This window comes from Diadema antillarum, unplaced genomic scaffold (assembly GCF_040938485.1).
Source record: "Diadema antillarum isolate AM-2024a unplaced genomic scaffold, OU_Dant_1.0 scf00000029, whole genome shotgun sequence".
NCBI lineage: Eukaryota > Metazoa > Echinodermata > Echinoidea > Diadematoida > Diadematidae > Diadema > Diadema antillarum.
Genome location: NW_027270918.1, coordinates 7,400,001 through 7,419,559, shown reverse-complemented (window position 1 = coordinate 7,419,559; position 19,559 = coordinate 7,400,001). Strand labels below are relative to the sequence as shown.

Here is a 19,559-nt window from a genome sequence, read left to right as displayed (position 1 = left end):
ATGTGATTCCCAAGCTTAGATGGATTACGAACACAACATACTTCTTTTTTATAGGCAATATCTTTGCATGTTATTCATTTCACGAATATGCTGTATGTTGACTTGCAAAATACGTTGCATACACCTAGGTTGGACACTGTAGTACACTATCTGCTCTGTGTGGGTGGGTTTCTTTCTTTTTTTTTTTCTTCTTCTTCTTCTTTCCTGATGCAGACAGACCACAACTTTTGGCTTAAATGGGAAATGGGTGTTCTAGTCAAATCAGCCCATCCTCACTAGATTAATAGATGATTCCCCAACTTTTACTCTGTACCTCTCCTCTACCTAATTGACTCAATATTCATAAGACCCCCTAAGAGAGAACTGCTACAGTAAGGGCTGACTGTTTGTTTTTCCCCAAATAACATATAAATGGGTTAAGTTCACTGGCACTACAAGCACACAAGAGCAAAGCTTCTGCAATAAGCTTCTTTTTTTTTTTTTTTGTTCAAATGAGGCACGGAATGCTGGCAGAGGGATTAAATGGGCCCATAAACCAACATACAGTTTTTGTACAGTATATAAATCTAAAGTTAATGATCACAGCTCATAGGCCTCACCATAAAATATCTCATTAATTCCAATAATTACACCCATAACCAGGGGCAAAGGGGGGGGGGGGGGGGGAGGTGATAGCTGCTGGGCTTTGGCTAAATGCCCTCTTTGGCACAAGCCATTTGGGTGCTGAAAATCGCTTCCAATTAAAGGGGAAAATATGTTAGAAATGATATGAAAGTAGAACAACAATGCAGCTTTGTCATCAATATTGCTCCTGTACTGAGAGAAATCTATGATCTTGCTGTCTATTTTGTTTAATAAAAGAAGGCAGGTCTTCTGTGACTACATCTCAGATAGAAATATCATACAAGGTGACTGATCACTACAAGTACATCAACCTTTGTCCTGACTCATACAATATAGGCCTACCATTGTTACAAATTGTGTTACCGTGTCTTTGACATTTACAGATCTCAAGTTCCTTCTTCCGTATCAAACAAATGATATGGCTCTTAAGAATATGTACAGTGTAGAGCTCTGCATATTATGTATTCATATGTATAACTTGACAAAAACTGTGCAATATCATCGTGCCTTTGTTACCTTAAAATCAAGTACCTGAGGTTATTGATTGTTCACCAAGATTTAAAAGACACAAAGTTTGATGAAAGCGACAATTACATACAACACCATTCCTTACAAGGATGTAATGTACGAAATTGAGCAAATGTAGTATCAGTGACTTGTACATTATGGTCACTAAAACAGATGGCTGACCACTTCACAGTCAGGGTGCCTGTATGGTATACACCTACTAGATCTGTTATAGTATTAAGCCAATCATATATATGCCTCTGGAGAGTATTTGTGATTTCATTTCCCATAATCCCAGTCGGAGTGTCATCAGCCCCCTTCCTCTGAAAGGGAGAACGTGTTAATCCAAGCAGGGTGCTTGTGGAACACGTCATTCGCCACAACGTGTGAATAACTCACACACAGGCCTAAGCGGTCTCCCATGCCTACACCATGTGTGTATGCGTGGAGCTACTGGGCTTTACAGCCGTGGTATACCTTGCAGTGACTCATGTTTAAAGGGAATGACACACAGACACTTCTTAATACTGAAAATTAACTTTCACTGCACACAACATGTAAGAGTGCTTCTCTTACTTGTTATATTGCAAAGAATTTGGGTATCTTCATTTAGGGCTGATGTTTAGAAAATATAGTTCTCATGATGAATATCAAAACATCCAATAATCCCGAAGAAGAACTAACTGACAGTCCCAGCAACTTACCCTAATATTTTCTCAAATTATTCATATTATGCAATGATAAGTTGCTCAAATCTTGTATTTATACCCCTATTAGCAGTTTTTTTTTTTTTTTTAAAGAAGAAAATACAAGGGCAAAAAAAAAAAAGACTACTACAAACAAATCTGCCCAAAACTTTTTTTTTTCGTTTTCACTCATAATATAGCTCAAAGAGAGGCTTCCCCTTTAAGCCATATCTTTTTATCATGAAATGGAAATATATAATGCAAATATATGAGTCATATTCTTTGCCTAACACTGAAATAGATCACTGCATGAAACCAAAAATCATACAATGAATCATATAAAGCATGTTGCGCAAATATTTATGTAGAATATAAAATCATTGACTGTTTTCATACTTTCCTCACACTGATAACAGGCAATCTAGATTCTCATAGTGGAAAGTTATATGTTTGCCATTTTCAATTCATTGGCTGATATGTACTGACATATTGAGATCACATTTCATATAAATACAGCGGCTCTGTCGAACATTTGACTGTTATATTGCCTCTTTGTCATATGTGGAAAGAGCTGCAATATTTCAGGAAGTCCAGAATAAACCACCTTTTATTGGTTCTGCGATGAGATACAGTGGCTCGCGAGCGGCCCTCAGAGCGCCATGATTGACTGATTGGATTGTGGGATGCAACTCGGCATGCTGGGAATATATTTGTCACCCCTCCGGCGGGAGATTTCACTGGATAGGATTACTCCTCAAATACGCAGGCGATACAATGCACTGCACTTTTGGATGTTTTTGACACACCTCCATCCTCTAGCCGTGTAACATCAGGCTTTTCTTCTCCCCGCAAGATGCATAAGTTCTGGTTTCCCCCTCCCCCCTCCCCCTCTTCATCTTGGTCCACTTCACGTCCACTTATGAAGTGTGTCACATACTTAAATCATGAAGCTGTCCTCTCCCTTCCATCCAATGGCCATCTTTACAGGAAGCCGTAAGTTAATGTCCATTTCCTTTCACGGATTGCATATCAGCCTAATATAGAGCATTGCTCTGCCCCTCACACTCTTGTAATTTTATTTTTTTAATGCAAATTAGACGACAGTTCACAGATGGCAGAATATTCATTCAGACACTTAGAGGTCAAGACTATCACGACATTATTTCTTACTGTGGTTTTATTGGCATACACTGACTAGCAATAGTCTTGTGCATTCACATACCGTACTGTCTAGCCTCTAGCCAGTATCTTACTTGCAAAAACATCCAAAATTCAAAAAAAAAAAAAATGTATAGAATAAAGAACAGAGCTAAAGAAAGAGGAGCTTCTACAGACAGCTGTGACCATGGAAAATTCCAAGAATTTGATTGTTCAGGAGTGACTAATGGGGGTGAGTATATGCGATCTAACTATCTTTTTGACACTCCCTGAAAAAAGAAAATAATACACTTCACTCACTCTTTTCTTGCTACAATAGATCTGCCATTTCTTTTCCGGGGAGAGGCTGAACATTCGATCCCTGTGCTGTGCTGTCAGATCCAGCTCGGCCTACAATAAAGAAGGGGAAAAAAGGTACCGATAACTTACAATGTACATTCACAATTTCTCATGACTCAGTAGCAATCGAAACCAAAGAGAAACATTCCCTTCTGTAGAATCTAACAAGAACAACATGTCTTGTTCTCTCTATAAAGCACACACACACACACACACACACACACACACACACACACACACACACACACACACACACACACACACACACACACACACACACACACACACACACACACAAAAGAAGCAAAGCAAGAAAGAAAGAAAGAAAGAAACAAACAAACAAACAAACATCTGAAAGGCCACTTTTGACAATTCTCATCTTATCAGTAGGAAACAGGAAGGGCAAAATTTGCAGAGCAATACAAAATTATTTCCTTGATATTTATTTTCTTTGAGTATCAAAAGCCCATTCAGATGATGTCTTCAGAATAACCAAATTTACCTGATTCTGGAGAAAATATCTGATGTACAATGGGTGAATTGCCACAAAAGACTGTCTTTGGGCTGAAGAAAGGGCACTGTCACATAAACAAGTGAAGTGAGGAGGTGATCAAGCCCTTTAAAATATACAATGTAATACTTGATGGTAGTGATTATGGGGGATGGACTGCAAGCTATGGATCAGATTACTTTAATACCTGTACTACATTCACAGGGCCTCACAAATCTATAAAATCTATAAGAGACAATAAAAACATCAAATGTCTGGGTATAGTGTTACAGACCTCAGATTCAGGCCATAGAGTCTGGAGACCACATACATGTCTGTCTGTTCTATGCTACTGAAAATGTAGAGCTTGAAAGAAATTCAAACTGATGTGAGCATGAAACATTTGCTGATTGAAAACATGCCTTGTCTGGTTGCTACAGTATCTTATTTTGATGTTTGGTTAGTTTTATTAAACTGTATATAGTAAATATTGATGTTGTACTATGTAATAGCCCATTTGATTATCAGAATAGCAAACCAGGTATTATACTCAATTCATTGTTTTCACGATTTCCGTCATCAAATGGCCCATGCATTGAATAACACTTAACTCAGCATCAACATCTTATTTCATTAATATCATCCTGCTGGCACATGTAAATTGTGAGTTTTATACCAATTGCATTGTATGTTTTCAAAATTACAAAAAATAAAATAAAATAAAATAAAATATTGCACAAGAATCAGCATTTATTAATTCTGAAAAGAAATTAAGAATATCAATGATTGCCTCTTCTACATGATGAAAGCAATATCAGCATTTTTCTGATGTTATGACAGTTGAATTAATACCTCATGGAGATCAGAGGGGCATGCAAATGAAATATGAGATGAAAAATCTAAATCAAAACGTTCTCTAACAAGCAATAACTGCATTGACAGATACATGTATCTTCTATAGGAAACATGTACCAAATGTAGAAAAAAAAAATTGATGTCCACAAAGAATTTGATCATATTTTTCATCAGTAAGTAATCAAATGATCATCACCTGAAAATAAAATGTCTTCTCGAGTTAATGGTTATTGTTGAAGATAAACCCGGTATCAATTTTGTTATCGATATATATATATATATATTTTTTTTTTTTGGTATCAGTTTCATGCTATGCTTGATAAACCAATGTAAGCAGTTGATAAAATACAAGATGTAGTTCATTTGAGAGGGCAACTTCAATTCAGAAAAAAAAAAAGTTTTTAAACTTGCATTTATGCTGAAAGTCATAGTACGACCAATGTCAAACTGTATCTTTCAGTTACTGGCCTTTCTAATGACATTTTGTCTTTTTAAATGGGTTAGAGCAAGCTATTGGAAGGCTAAAGTTTGGACCCCCTGAATTGGCACCGGTACACACAACCTTCCCGTCACAGGTCAGTGAGTAACGCTACAAATCCAAAGAGGAAGTTTTGCCCGGATACCATCTCCCGCAAACCAGCTTACAAATCAATTTGACACGGTTTAGTTTGACACACCGATCCTGTCTCTTTATGGAAGGTGTTTAGAGATGCACGCTCTACATGGGTTCTGATATACAGTGTATTGTAATTAATCTAATTATACCCCGGTTGTAAAGCAAAACATTAAAAAAAAGGTGGTAAAGAGAGTCTTGAAATCAAACTTAAGCTCAATATGGATAACCGCCATAAAGACATTTCAAAATGTTGGCAGCATTTACCAGACAATTCTGTGCAGTCATTGAGAGAGTTTATACGTGACTACACAAGACATTCTGGCTGTTAACCTGTTGAAGACGAGTCCCGAGAATACTTGGGCAGGTGTCTAAGGGCAATGTGTGTTATAGCAAAAATCAGTCCATCCTCAACAGGTTATGAAATGCAAAAGTGTCAAAGTACACTACCTGTGAACATGATACATCCTGTACCATAAGTGGGTGCACTATTGGTAACCCACCTACACAGTCCATTTTCTTTGAATCTGGTACCATTAAAACACATCATATCTCACTAGAAAGGATGATGGTTGTGACTATTACGCAACAAACTGAGATAGCAACCAATTAGTCATTCCTCCTTGGTCATACTACCAATGATTGTAACTTGATGTATACACTATCACATTCTTTGCACTTTTACCATGTTGAATGTGTCAGCATATCCATTCCAACTTTTTCCAAAATGTAATTTTGCAATAATTTAATGCGAATTGATTAAACTCTTTGCAGGTCCTGTGCGCTTCAAAATTCATCAAAATTCATGAAAATTCTATGAGAAAAGACTACTTTGGATTCCATCCCCCAACCCAATTGATGACCGGATTTTACATCATCCACATTCAAGTGTTAAAAATTCAGAGACATGCTAATCTGGAAATTTTCTGGCATTTTGACCAAAACTTGTGCAAAAATGAAAATGTTTGATTGTTAAAAGTTATATGTACCACTACATGTTGAATGTAATGTCTTGATTCTGTGGAATTCTGTGATATTCATCTTACTCAGCAGAGTGTGAAAAATTACATCAAAAATATCCACTTTTATAATAAATTTGAACTCTAATACCATTCTCAAGTGACATAGCCTACTTTGCAACTTAGAAGAAACAAATTTTGAATACACAACACTTCAATACACAATGCAATTCTAGAGAGTGTAGAGAGGGCAGCACAATATCAGCATTATCACTATCATATTACAAGAAATCAGTCTGCAGAGTCTCACCCTATGGGGGGGGGGGGGGATACTTCAGTGTGATAATTCATGCCTCGAGACTTGTGTATGACTGCTGCACCAATTATTTATGATTGCTCGTAAGCACTCTTCAGTTATTCCGGTGCTTAAAATTGCAATGTGTGGAGATTATTTTTCCCCATATATGGTTTTTTCCCCCTAGCTGATGTCTTTTCTGCTGCTGGGTATAAATCTGTCAGCTAGAGAACCATCAGCAGCGATCAAAACCATCATCTTGTAAATGTAATGAAAGGAAGAAGCTGTAGCAGAGAGGAAAGTAGCTACAGCACATAATACAGTTCGTGCTATGAAATGCTAGATAAGCATGAACCTTGGCATGGTCGATGCAAGTCACATGATGAGTTTGTAACCGTTACACTTTTTGCTCAAATTTTGGCACACTTTCAAGTGGATTTTTATAACTCAACATTTTTGTTTGGGGTTGGTGGTGGGAATCTTGTAAACAAAATTACATTATCACTTACTTTGATGATCATTTGCTAAATATAATCTGAACTGGATGGACTGATCTTGTGGGGTACAAACTAAGTTTGTTCTGGAATAAGTGCAAAGAATTTAGTATTACTTATTTTCTACTGTCTGTACAGTGCACTGTTATCATACCTTGTGCACCACTTCATGCTACATAAGTATAGTGTATACAGCAGCTTTCCACTTTTTACGTTCAAATCTGGGTTTAATATGGTGTGATGACAAGCTGCAAATCAAATAACCAACACAAGTACAAATATTAATTTCACGGTACCGTTTACCATTGGGATCACTGATATTGAAAAAAAAATGCTCAAGATTTCACATTTGCTGCATATTAACTACAATGTGCAGGTCAGTTGTATTACAAAACATCCGACCATGTAAAATTTTATCAATAAAGCCTGAAATATAAGAAGATATCACTATTTTTCTCAATAAACCATAACTGTAGACTATTTAGTCTAGAAACATTTTTATCATAATCATTGTTCACATTTTGTATATTTAACAAGACTTTATATAGATTCAATCTTTAACATTGGTTTTTTTCTATCCCTAACTCACATTTTAGAACTATTTTGAAGCACTAAAGCTGGGTTTTTGTTTCATCTGCAAATGGTAAATTATGCTTTTAAGCCCGAAATAGTTTGCATTATAGTGTAAAGTGTGAAACTGTCTTGGATCGTTGCTTGTAACTGAAGGTTTCCTTTGGCTGGTTTGTGCACCATACACCATGGGGATTCTCTTAACCTTGGTCGATCGCTAACCCTTCCAGGAATAAACTTGCTGGCAGTACAGGCGATGTCATCGACAGGGCTTCTCTGCTATTAATACCCTTCGCACACCTTGTGCTGCTTTTTCGCACGACCGAACGATCAATCCCAATCGACAGCACATGACTGCACGGCTGCTCGGCACAATTGAATGCAGAAAGAGAGGAAATTAGCAAGTTCTGTGAATTTTCATCTTGAGACAGTCCATGGACCTGTCAAGTTAGGCTATAGAGAGCTCTCCCCCCCGCAGTATCAAAATCAAAACTTTGACTATGTAAGCACTTTCTACATAGGTGATGACATGCTTCATTTTCTCTCTCTTTTTTTAAAATATTTTCAAGTCTTATCTGCAATGATTACATAAAAAAAGATAATTGATTTGATATCTATGTTTCTGCTAAATCATTTTGAGTGAGGCATTCACAGCAAGTGATGAAAAAGAGCATTCGCCAGTTTACATGTTGTTCTTGCGAGCTAACTCTCTTGGCCATCTTGTTTTTCTGACACAGGCCAAGTCTCAGGAGACGGTTATTTTTACCATAGGTGGTATTTATATATAGTTGCTCTTTATGGCTAGGAAGAGCAGTCTGCATCCTAAGTGACACTGACATTATGGAGATAAAAATATGACCCTAAAAAGCAAGTGAGGCAGGACTGGGCGCCTTCAGTGCTGGAGTGGATACTGTGAAGCCTGAAATTTTTGTGAGAGTGAAACTTTCTCGAATTTTGCAAGGAGCCAAGATTCGCGAAAGTGTTTGTCTGCACACCGCATTGAATGCCAGGGGTGATTTGCAATAGTTTCATGCCTCGAATATTTCTGGTGTGGATACTCCGACAGGGCTGTTTCAGCTTAGCTTTATAGATACTTTCAGTGACAGGATGTACACCAAAGTGCAACATTCTTCCATCTAAATCTCTTGGATTTTCCTTTTTTTTTCTTCTTTCTTTCATGGTGGAGACAGGTGATGAATTTATATCTTCCAAAGCTCTTGCAAACAGGTCTGTGGAATGACTACAATATTAGTCTGGAAGATACGTTCACTCGCTTAGCATCAAATCTGGTTTACGCACCACGGTACGTTTCCTGATGCAACTACACTGTACATTGTATGATTAAATAAACAAGAATTCCAATATCCATCAATGTTCCATTATCTACTCACAATTCTATGAAATGTATTTTCTCCCTCCTCATCTCTTTCCTTGTGCAGTAATCTTTCTCAAGATTTAGAATGATGTAAAGATTTCAATACCCTGGCTCAAATGACATTTGCCTATACCATGTCACTGAGCTCTTCTCTCAAAGAAAAAAAAAAAATGGTTAATGTATTTTGTTATGCTTTACCCAATCGCTTGCCTCAATACATTCTGCAGATATAAAATTACGGAGGTTGCCAGTAATGTCAATCTCCTTGATGACCTGAATCTGCTATACACCATCGGCCCTGCATTTTCCATCAGAATAGTGACCCAGATGTTTTGTCGATAATTCATCATTCATCTTTTTCCTCCTGCCCACCCAGTCACAGCCCAGCGGCCCTCTCCCTCTCCTTCTGTTTTCTTTATTCTCTTCCTGTTTTTCATTCTGACAACAATCCACCTAGTTCAGCTGTCAGGTGCATCATGGTGGAGTCATGCATCATCAGCTGGTTTAAGAAAGACACACCCAAGGAAAAAAGATGACCCCCCTAAACAATAAAACTCTGTAATGCTGTGATTGTATTAAAACACTCATATCTGCTACGGGGTCACAATCTGGGTTAGTGTCATCTCAACTTTGACTGACAAACCTGGGTTAGCCTGCAGTGTGCTTGAAAGATTCCAAATATACACAATGAGCTCACCAGTATCTACCTCTTAAACATGGCCAATCATGACACCCAAGAAGTCAAAATTCTCGGTGACATCATAGTACACTGTGGTTTAGATAATCAATAGCAGATTGGTAACCGTCATTTACAAAGTGCTAATTTGGTCAGTTACATGTAGGCTGAAAATTCAAGATTTCCTTGCAAGATCGATTCTTGTTAGAGAATTTTGTTACATTGATTCTTAGCTATGAGGTACTAACAATTTTGTCTGAATGTATACAGATGATTTGGTATTATTAATCTCATATCACCTTTGTAGTTTGGGCACCTCCATGCTTTGGTGTTCAATAAGTTCTCCAACCAATATTCAGAAGAACACTAATTTTATGAGTTGCAGACAAGCAGCTGCCCTGGAGCACTTTTTTAACCCACTGAGGGCAGACTGATTGTCCTACAATACACATTTTTTATTTACCCTAGCCTGAAAATACCAGGGATTAGTCTTCAATGAGTTTACAGCCCGTTTTAACATGTCTTACTTTGTACATTTATTGGGCTTTGAAGATTTTGTTCAGTTTATTTTTTTAAGGGCCTGTCAAAATCAAATTTGTTCCATGGATACCACCAGCTGATTTTATGATTATGTATTCAGATCCATTACTGTTGAACCTGTGGTCGTATTAATTTCATATTTGTCGTAATCATGTTAGTAACAGCTCACTAAGAATACAAGCAAGTCGCCTGAGCGTGATGAATAAAACATGCAAGCTCGCTAGGGTCTGTGACTCATGAACCATAATCAGTTCGGCAGCCTGAGAAGGTCTTTCATCTCGCCGAACACAATATGTTACCACATCACAAGAAACTGGGCAAAAATTGGCGTCTGCATTGCTGCAAAGTTCGCAGCAATGTTATTGACATGTATTCATTACATGCAGCTATAGGTGAAACAGGGAAGAATCTTATAATGTTGTTGACTACAATACTACCAGACAAATCTACTTGTCTTTGTGTTTGAAGCATGAGAAGCAATACTACGGTAAATTTTGTTTCATTTTTAACTGATGACAATGATGTGTCAGATGTACTTTGAATAAAATAGCATTAGGACCAATTTGTCCAGGAAATTACCATTGTAGGTGTGCACCCAAAGACTGATCATACCAATTATGTAACATTTCTATGTTTGATTAAGGCAAAATGCAGTACATTATATCACAGCATAAAATTACCATTGTAGGTCTGTACCCAAAGACTGATCATATCAATTATGTAACATTTCTGTGTTTGATTATGGCAAAACGCAGTGCATTATATCGCAGAAAAAAATACCGTTGTAGGTCTGTACCAAAAGACTAATCATATCAATTATGTAACATTTCTGTGTTTGATTATGGCAAAACGCAGCGAACTATATCACAGCATGAATTTCGGTTATCTTACCAATCCTTGTATTACACCTGCCCAGTGGCAAAATTCAGTTGCCTCTAAGCAGATGGGCAAGTTGATATGGGGCAACCTAAAAGTTTTGAGTGTTGAGCCAGAAGTTTATCAAACTTACCAAGAGTTCCTCGAATTTGACGTTGAGTTCATCCAGAGGCGGCATGGGGTCTTCCTCCTTGATCGTCTGCAAGATCATGTTGTCCACGACGATCTCGGGTGTGTCGTCGGCGCCGCCGAGGCAGCAGAACATACTCCGCCGCTTGGCCGGCATCTTGGCTGTCTCTCTGTGGTAGCCCCACCCTTGATATCAGCTATCACATGTATTTGTGGGTGGGGGGAGTTACCTGCAAGACCAAGAACATACAATTCAAACTGTTAGCAGGCATATAGGCCTACAGGAGTTCTAAACAGTATAAGGTAGAAATGCTTTCATATCAACATCCACAAGCAAATGAGAAGAATTTTCGGGGGTGGGGGGGGGGAGGGTGGGGGGAACACTGACCACTCTACTTTGTTAGTGAGATTACAAAAAACAACAATACTTTGAACCTGCAAAACAAAAGAGAGGGGGAAAAAAAGAAAGCATTTGCCTCCATGTTGGACTGTTCCTTACAACAGTGACATACTGATAGTCCATTTTACCAAAAACTGAACAAAGACAAGAGAGGAGAATAGATTCCAAACATCAGCATCAACCATCAAAACTACGCGGCTTGTCAAACAATCTCACATGTATGAAATTTCATGCTCAGTTTCTGTTTTCCAGACTACTGAAATTGGCTACTTAACAAATGATTCTCCAGCCCGTTACACTAGGCGGCACGACCAGGAGAGTAAATGTGGGCCGGTGTTTGGTGACAGAGGGGGAAAATTGGTGAATTATGTACCGCGTGATCATGGGGAATATTGTTCCAATTATGGATCAAAAAACTTGAGGAGTGAGTCGGGAAGGGGGGTTTATCAATCTCGGCAGAAACATCTCTCAATTTACGGAATGAAAATGAAAACGAAATTCCAGAAGAGTGCACCACCGGTGGTTTTAGATGGAACCCTCACTTCCCTGGAGTCTGAGAATACAAGCCTACCCATGGGATGCTCTCCAGACTCAAACACACATCTCATAAGGTGAAACCTGCACACAAGAATCAGTCATGTGACATTCAACTCCTTGACAACAGGTGTTGTGCAGCTCAGCTTTGGAGTCCACTTCAAAATTTTTCCAAATATATTCCAGCAATGAGAATCTTTCTTACAGGATCAAGCACCTTTATCGATACACACCAATGTCATGTCATGGGATGAAAATCAATCGACTACAAAACATCAAAATGGGAGATAAACATCAACCTGAGGCTGCTGTCAGTATTCAACGACAAGTGTAATATCATACCATGCATGTTACCTCAATACTCAATTGCTTGCGTCATCTGTAATTGTGGGGATGTGAAATCACCCCACAACTGTAGAGCAAGAACTTCATTTGAAGTTCATAACATGATGAAAGAAATGCTGGATGTACACTGTAGGTACATGTGTCTACAGACTACACAGGAGCAAGCAAGCCCCTTAACCCTTACAATGGCAAAGGACTCAGAATGGTGTGTACAATGCTATGAGGTTTTCTGTGGCGATTGGCACTCAGTGTACGCAAAGAGTTAAGAGGAAAAATGAGATTGGGTCAGAGACTTTTCTGGAATGCAATTTTGTGGTTTCCTCGGGGTGGATCACTCCAGTGGCTGCCTGTAGGAAAGCAGCCTTTATTGACCGACAATTGAACAATGATGTCTGTGTCTTGATTTCACTGGAGGAATGAAAGATTTCTTTATACTGGGGACTCAGGCTCACTGGAAGCAATTTCGAGACTTGAGGAAAGTGAAAACACATTGGGGGAAAAAAATATGTAATTCAGATAGTACACGGATGATTCATAGTTCAAGTTATTCCCATTTATTCACATAAAAAAACCCAACAACAACACAGTAAAAAATCACTGCCACAGTGGAATTGGTCAATACAATTAGAATGTCCAAACCCGAATGAATGATGTATTTTTGTTTCCATATGAGGTTTAGAAGCAAACATCCAGTTAGACTCAAGTAAAAACAAAATTACAAATTTCATATTTGTAATAGCACACCCAAATGAATTGTGGTAGTAATGGGGGAGGGGGTAAACAATTACTCTTCCATTGTGGTTGCTGTGGTTATTCTGGCTACTGTAGTCCAACTACAATGCTAGGTTTTGGGGTTGTTGCTGTTGTTGCTGTTTTGATAGGTTGCTACAAAGAATGGAAGGAGGGCTGACAAAGTGGTAGAACCTAAAGACAGGTGCCCTAAGAATGGATGATCTAATAGCATTTTTGTGTGTCATAATCATACATCCCCCTTGACACAAGAAACTTTCTCTAATATCCCATTCACACACAAAAGTTTTCGGTTTTTGGATTCTACTATAAAACATGTTCCAAACTGTGTGTATCCCCCAAAAAGACCAGAGCGTTCCCCCGGGCAACCAAGTGAGCAGACCTTATATGGCGAGATCATGACATCATGGGAATGAAAAAAAAACCCCAACCTTTTTTTCCACTTGCCATTCACACACACTACAGAAGGCAAAATATTGTGCAGATTTCTTCAGAGGAATTGATTTTGAAATTGATTTGCGTTATCGCGATGCAGGTCGTGACAATATTTTGTTTAAATGTCAAAACACAAAAATAAATAGTTTTTGCGATCACGTTGCAAAAATCAATATCAGAATTTTTTGGGGTGTGTGTGAATGGGACTTGCAGATCCCAGAGACGATGCTATTGATCCCATGAACCTGTCTTCGAATAGCACTGATTGCAATGGTATTCATTCCTATGCAAACATCCACCCTCATTCATGCTTTTGTTAATTAACAAAAGCATGAATGAGGGTGGATCAAGAACTGTCATTCCAGAAAGAGTGTTTAGGACATGATTCTATATGAATGAAGAAAATATAGAGGAGCGTTCTTCGTGAAACATACATTTGTAGGTGGACATGGTAATACAATAAAGCTTGTTGAAACTTGCTGAAATTTTATGGTATCGAACCAGCTTGGATATGCATGTGTGGGTCTACATTATGAAAGTACAACTGTGTATGCGGTCTTTTCTTCTTCTTTTTTTCATTTACAAAGAAAAAAAGATAAATCAGTTGTGTTGGTGTTGTATGATATGATTATGAAGTTTGCTCCATATGCAGTTTACTGATTTGTCAAATCAACAATGTGTACACCTATGTTGTATGACACCTTTTTCTATATCCTGAATATAATGGGAAGCTGTGAATCATGAATCTTTTCTGGTAATATCTTTTATATATTGCAGGGGCCTTCCACATAACAAAATACGGTCACAGGAAAGTGCTATTGTGGGCTGGGTAATTGCCGAATGAAATTCTCCAATTGGGCACCAGGATGATAAGCTCCTGGCGTGGGTCACACTAAGGTACTCCATTGCTAAGCCTAGATATAAAGTTTGAACTAATAAATGTGCTCAGAGTTCTCCAAACTTTTGTCAAAAACAGCATAGTCTATGCCTACAAAATAAGAGAAATTCCATGCTAAGAGTGAGCCTTAGAATGTGAAAAAAACCTAGAGAATTCTGAATAAGAAGTTCAAATCAACTTGAACTAAGTGTTAACCAAGCATCACAATACTTGAAGTGATTGGTGATATGTATATTCTCTAGTGTTAACTCTAACAGCCTCATAAACTTCAATCATGGGAGCCAAAGGTATACGATGTGTACCTCTATGGTGTTTGCTTCATAATGGAAAAGTTTTGTTGTTATTTTTCTCTTTTCTTCATGCTATGTAAACTCCTAGGAGTGATATCCCTTGAGCAATGGAATCCTTACAAGCACAGAGGAGTCCCTGCTTAGAACTCTACTGACCCTCTTTAAGACCTTCATTAGAAGTACTAAAAATACAATCCTGGAGATTCCAGGGTGTAGCAGCCATACATTTTTTACTTTTCCCCCCCCCCTTACCATAGATATTATTGGTATGACATATTCCAGTCCCAATTAAAATTCCCGGGGCATTGGAAGTTTAAGACCCTGAACACAACCACCTTTGAAATACACTGTAACACTTACATGTACATTCTTACAAACAAATTGCATGCATGCAGTTAAACAATATGGTAGGTTTAGGTCTCTATCACAGCATGGACAATCAACCAATACTTTCATTTGAGAGGTGGCTTCCTTCTTTGGATTTCTGAGTGTATTGGTTTGCTTTCAATCACATAGTCATTATCCATGGTAGCTTTTCAATCTCCAATGTCTTGCAATTCTTGGATATAATTGCATCTAAAGCTCTTGTTCAAGAGCACACATGAAGTGCTCTGCATTTGACACATCATAGAAGCCACATATCATCTGATCGAAGTACAGGGCACTGAAATCTACATAAAACTTTGAGAGAATTAGTTTAGAAGTTTCATAAGTGCTGGCATACCATTTAAAGTGATAGAGACTAATCAAAATAACATATCATAGTCTAACAATTACTAGAAACAGATTTTGTTTTTGTTTTTTTCATTTGAGAAAAGAAAGTTATACCATCTCTTGACATTTTAGACCTTTGCTACACACATACCACTCTACAGTGCAATCATCACTTCAACCATACAATGTAGGTCACACTGTCATTGGTGATTGAGCGAGCAGCAAGTAATAAACTTCTATTTAAGTACCTGAGTTTTTATTTCCCGGCACATTGTATCTTCCTCTGTTTTTTTTTTTCTCTCCTCAAGTTCTCCTCCCTCCTCCCCTTCTCCTCCTTCATTTACCTCCATTTCTTTCCCTTCTTCTCAACCTTCCTTCTCTCTCAAGATCCACTCCCTTACACTTCTCCGCTCACCCCACTTCTCCTCCTTTTCCTCCCCTGCCATATTCCTCCTCCTCCTCCTCCTCTTCCTCCTCTACCGCTCATTCCTCTTCAGCATCCCCCTCCTCCCTCCTGTCTTCCCTTGACCCCATCAATGGTGAATGAATCTTGACATCATCCACATGTCAGCCCAAAGGGAGACACCATGCTGTCTGTGTGTGGCAACATCTTTAACTCCTTGTTTTCATTACCAATCATCGTCCCCCTCCATCAGCTCTGGCATTCATGGCATTGCTGCCCAAGCTAAATTGGTCATCGTGGAAAAATGAAATGAAAAGTAAACAGACTGGAGCCTAAACACACTTCTTCTGCCATGGCATCACTGCTATAAAAGGGGTGTAGATTTATTGAAGTAAAATTCTATTTTGAATGAACAGAAAGAATGTATGTCTACAATCACTGAATTTTTACTGCACAATAAAAGCAGGCCATTAATGCTATGCTCTTTTGTTTTTGCCTATTGAAGCCTGTGAGAATATACCATGATTTTGTTGATCCTGAAACTACTAATTCTATTTTTAGGTTTCATACTGTGTAAAGCTCCAGATCAATTATATTTTCCTCATCATTTTCTGGTTTCCTGCATTCTGAATAATAATATCCTCTAAAGGAAGTTGATATCAATGATCCATAAAGCTCTTCATAAATCAGTAGGTCCTATGTCATAAAGCTTTATAATGGTAACTACCACAAAATGAAACAATCAGAGCCTATAGGCTTGAAAAAAAGGTGCAAAATTACAGCCTGAAAGCAGGGAGGTGGAAAGAGATCCCACTTCCCTGCTGAAAGTGAGGCTAGTTCAACAGATAACACCCATTCATGTAAACACATCGCCCACAAAATGCATAATGGCCGCAAAATTTATATGACAACCCAGGCAGAATTATTGATCCGGAGAATGAGCGAAGACAATGCTGAAAGCTGTGAAGCTATGCCCACCACCTGTTCATTACTGGAACCAGAACTTCACACAACAGTCTGAACTTCCTCTTCCAAGGTCAAAGGTCCCTGGTTACAGATGAATGGGACATTTTGGCTGGTTCAGAAATGTCTCATTTTGTTCCCTCATTGATTGTGCACAATACAGGCTCTTCTGGATCCTCTGCTACACCTACACTATTTACTGCGATGCATATAAAAACAGGTTTGTCAGAAAACAGGACTTTGAACATTGTTGTAGAACTACAGGGCATAGTATACCCACGTTCATTGTCCTGAAATGTCATCCTTCTTTACCTGTACTTCAGAATAAACCCCATATTTTGCAGCAAATGATTGTTAGGATCTACTTTTTAATATGTTCCAGAGGACAGCTACTAGAGCATCTTGTGTCCAATACAGAAATAATAATTTGAGCTGTATATATTTCAAAATGCATCATCCAAGCATACTCACCTGTCTGTCCCCACAGGAAGTATAGGAGGTCAAAGGTTTCAAATACGGCAGGGCACATCATTAGTACATGTATCATCAATCATCTTTTTCTCAGCCTTCTCTTCAAGTGAAAAAGAGAAAACTTGCTCAAAGAACTTTGACAAGAAGTGCAAAATCTGACCCAAAAGCAGGATTTATCGCTACAAGGCACATGGACTCACTTATTTGTGTGCCTGGCCCATATCTCGAGAATTCCCCAAGAGTGAAAGGCACTTTGTCAATAACATGAACTAAGAGCATCACAATGCCTTCACCGCCACCTCACACAAATACATTTCTGACATGTGAAAACAAATTTCGATCTGGATGACAAGTCAGAGAAGTGCAAACCACAGATGTTGAGGATCTCGTTTCTTAATCTTTTCTGCGCCACAGACTTTGGACAGTGTGTACAATGCAATGGGTTTTTTGTGCCAATTGGCACTCAAAACACATAAAGGGTTAAACAAATCAACGGTCACATTGGGTGAGAGAGTGGCCCTGGCTGCCAGACGATATTATCCGAAAAGAAGCAAGAAATCTTCCCCAAATCTCTCTCAGCGTACACACTGCATTCCTTGAAGCTGAAATCATGCGTCTGTTGTTTGTCAGGCGCAAATAAGCATGTACCAATGAGATTGTATACCTCCTTGCATGCATCATCCAAGGATGTAGACAGACCTGAAACAGTATTTGTGGTATTAAATCACAACCAGGGAGGTGTGTTCTCTCTCACACCTCCCTGTCACAACTTTTCAACCAAATCAGTGTTCACACTTGGCTGGAGAACCACAAACTTCCCATCACATGTAGTGTTTAGTTGCTCATATAGAAAACTTATTTGAAACCTTACTGTTCAGAATGAAAGTAAATTAAATACTAGTAGCCTACATTTTGCTCTCAAACCAATATTTGAACAATCAAATTACTGACGTGCCAATAAGCTATTACTGAAAAATTATTTGTTTTAGTTGCTCTCATAATGAAACCTTAAATATGTGTTCGTACTTTTCTACCGATGTAGCATTCAGTATTCTTGCATGGTGAAAGATTCAGTTTTGCAATTCAAATGAGCACAAGTGCATGGGAATTTGAGTTTTAACCATTAATAATCCTTTTTTACTAGTTTCTCTTCAAAAACATTTTCATTACCGTATCGAGATTATCCTAATGGTTCAATATGCTACCAATGTTGACTCACGAACGATGTAGCCATGTCTACCTACATCACCATTACATGTAGGAGCCTACCTGTCAAGGGGAAATAAGTAGCCTATACAGTCATACACTTAAAAGTACCGGTACAATGGTATGCTCTTACCATAGATACTATGCATACATGTAAGATGTAGGTCCTATTAGCACATCCTCATCAAAAATGAAATACTTTTATTATGATTGAAACAGGATTGAAAAATTAGGTAATTAGTCTGCTGCATTGATAGCTTTTATTTATCTCATGGGTGAGGTATTGTACATGTTACAAAGATAATCAACTCTTGATTCACACTCAAGAGTGATTATCCAATACACTTGTATGTTTTTAAAAATAGCATAAATCATAGTATTCAATTTAGGGTAAAATGTACAACTATTTCAAGCAGGTTTGCTGGATATCTAATACTATCTTATATTGAAAGGCTTGCATTTATAAGTGTATAATGTATTTTCTACTCTAGTGATCTATGGACATGATCATACAAGAATTTGCTCCTCACAGCTTTAATACTAAAGTTAGCTATTCTGAGAGAACTGGCAATGAATCAAAAGATACTGAAGATGTAGTTCTCAATAAATCTTCCTGTTTGAATTAAATAATGGGAGATGTTACTTTGGCTATTCTGTGTAAGCAAAACATTCAAAGACTTTAGTAGGCCAGGTGGTATTTGAAATGGCTAGATGTCAAAACTGAAAGAAGGTTGGGTGTCATATTCGCCACTTTTTTATTTTGCTCAATCTGCTTTTCTTTTCATCTTCCATGAATTGTGTGAAATATCCCCTGAGCAGGACAGTATCCAATATTTCACCAGTAATAATTTGCACTAAACCCATTTTCGGCATAACCACCATCATCAGAACTGAATAAATATTGATCTGATTTATGTCGAGCCTGCCCTGCCCATAAGCAATCTTTCTGTCTGAAAACATTGAA

The 19,559-nt window shown here is 38.1% G+C and overlaps 1 protein-coding gene across 1 annotated transcript in view; it reads right to left on the bottom strand.

Annotated features, from left to right (window-relative positions):
• LOC139739201 (disheveled-associated activator of morphogenesis 2-like) overlaps window positions 1-19,559 on the bottom strand; it is a 123,263-nt gene that overhangs the window by 85,720 nt on the left and 17,984 nt on the right. Inside the window, exons 2-3 of the mRNA XM_071649818.1 lie at window positions 11,191-11,416; window positions 3,276-3,365 (exon numbers count right to left, since the gene is read on the bottom strand). Of these exons, the coding sequence (XP_071505919.1) occupies window positions 3,276-3,365; window positions 11,191-11,343 (243 nt within the window). The 5' untranslated portion in view covers window positions 11,344-11,416. The remainder of the gene's footprint in view (window positions 1-3,275; window positions 3,366-11,190; window positions 11,417-19,559) is intronic.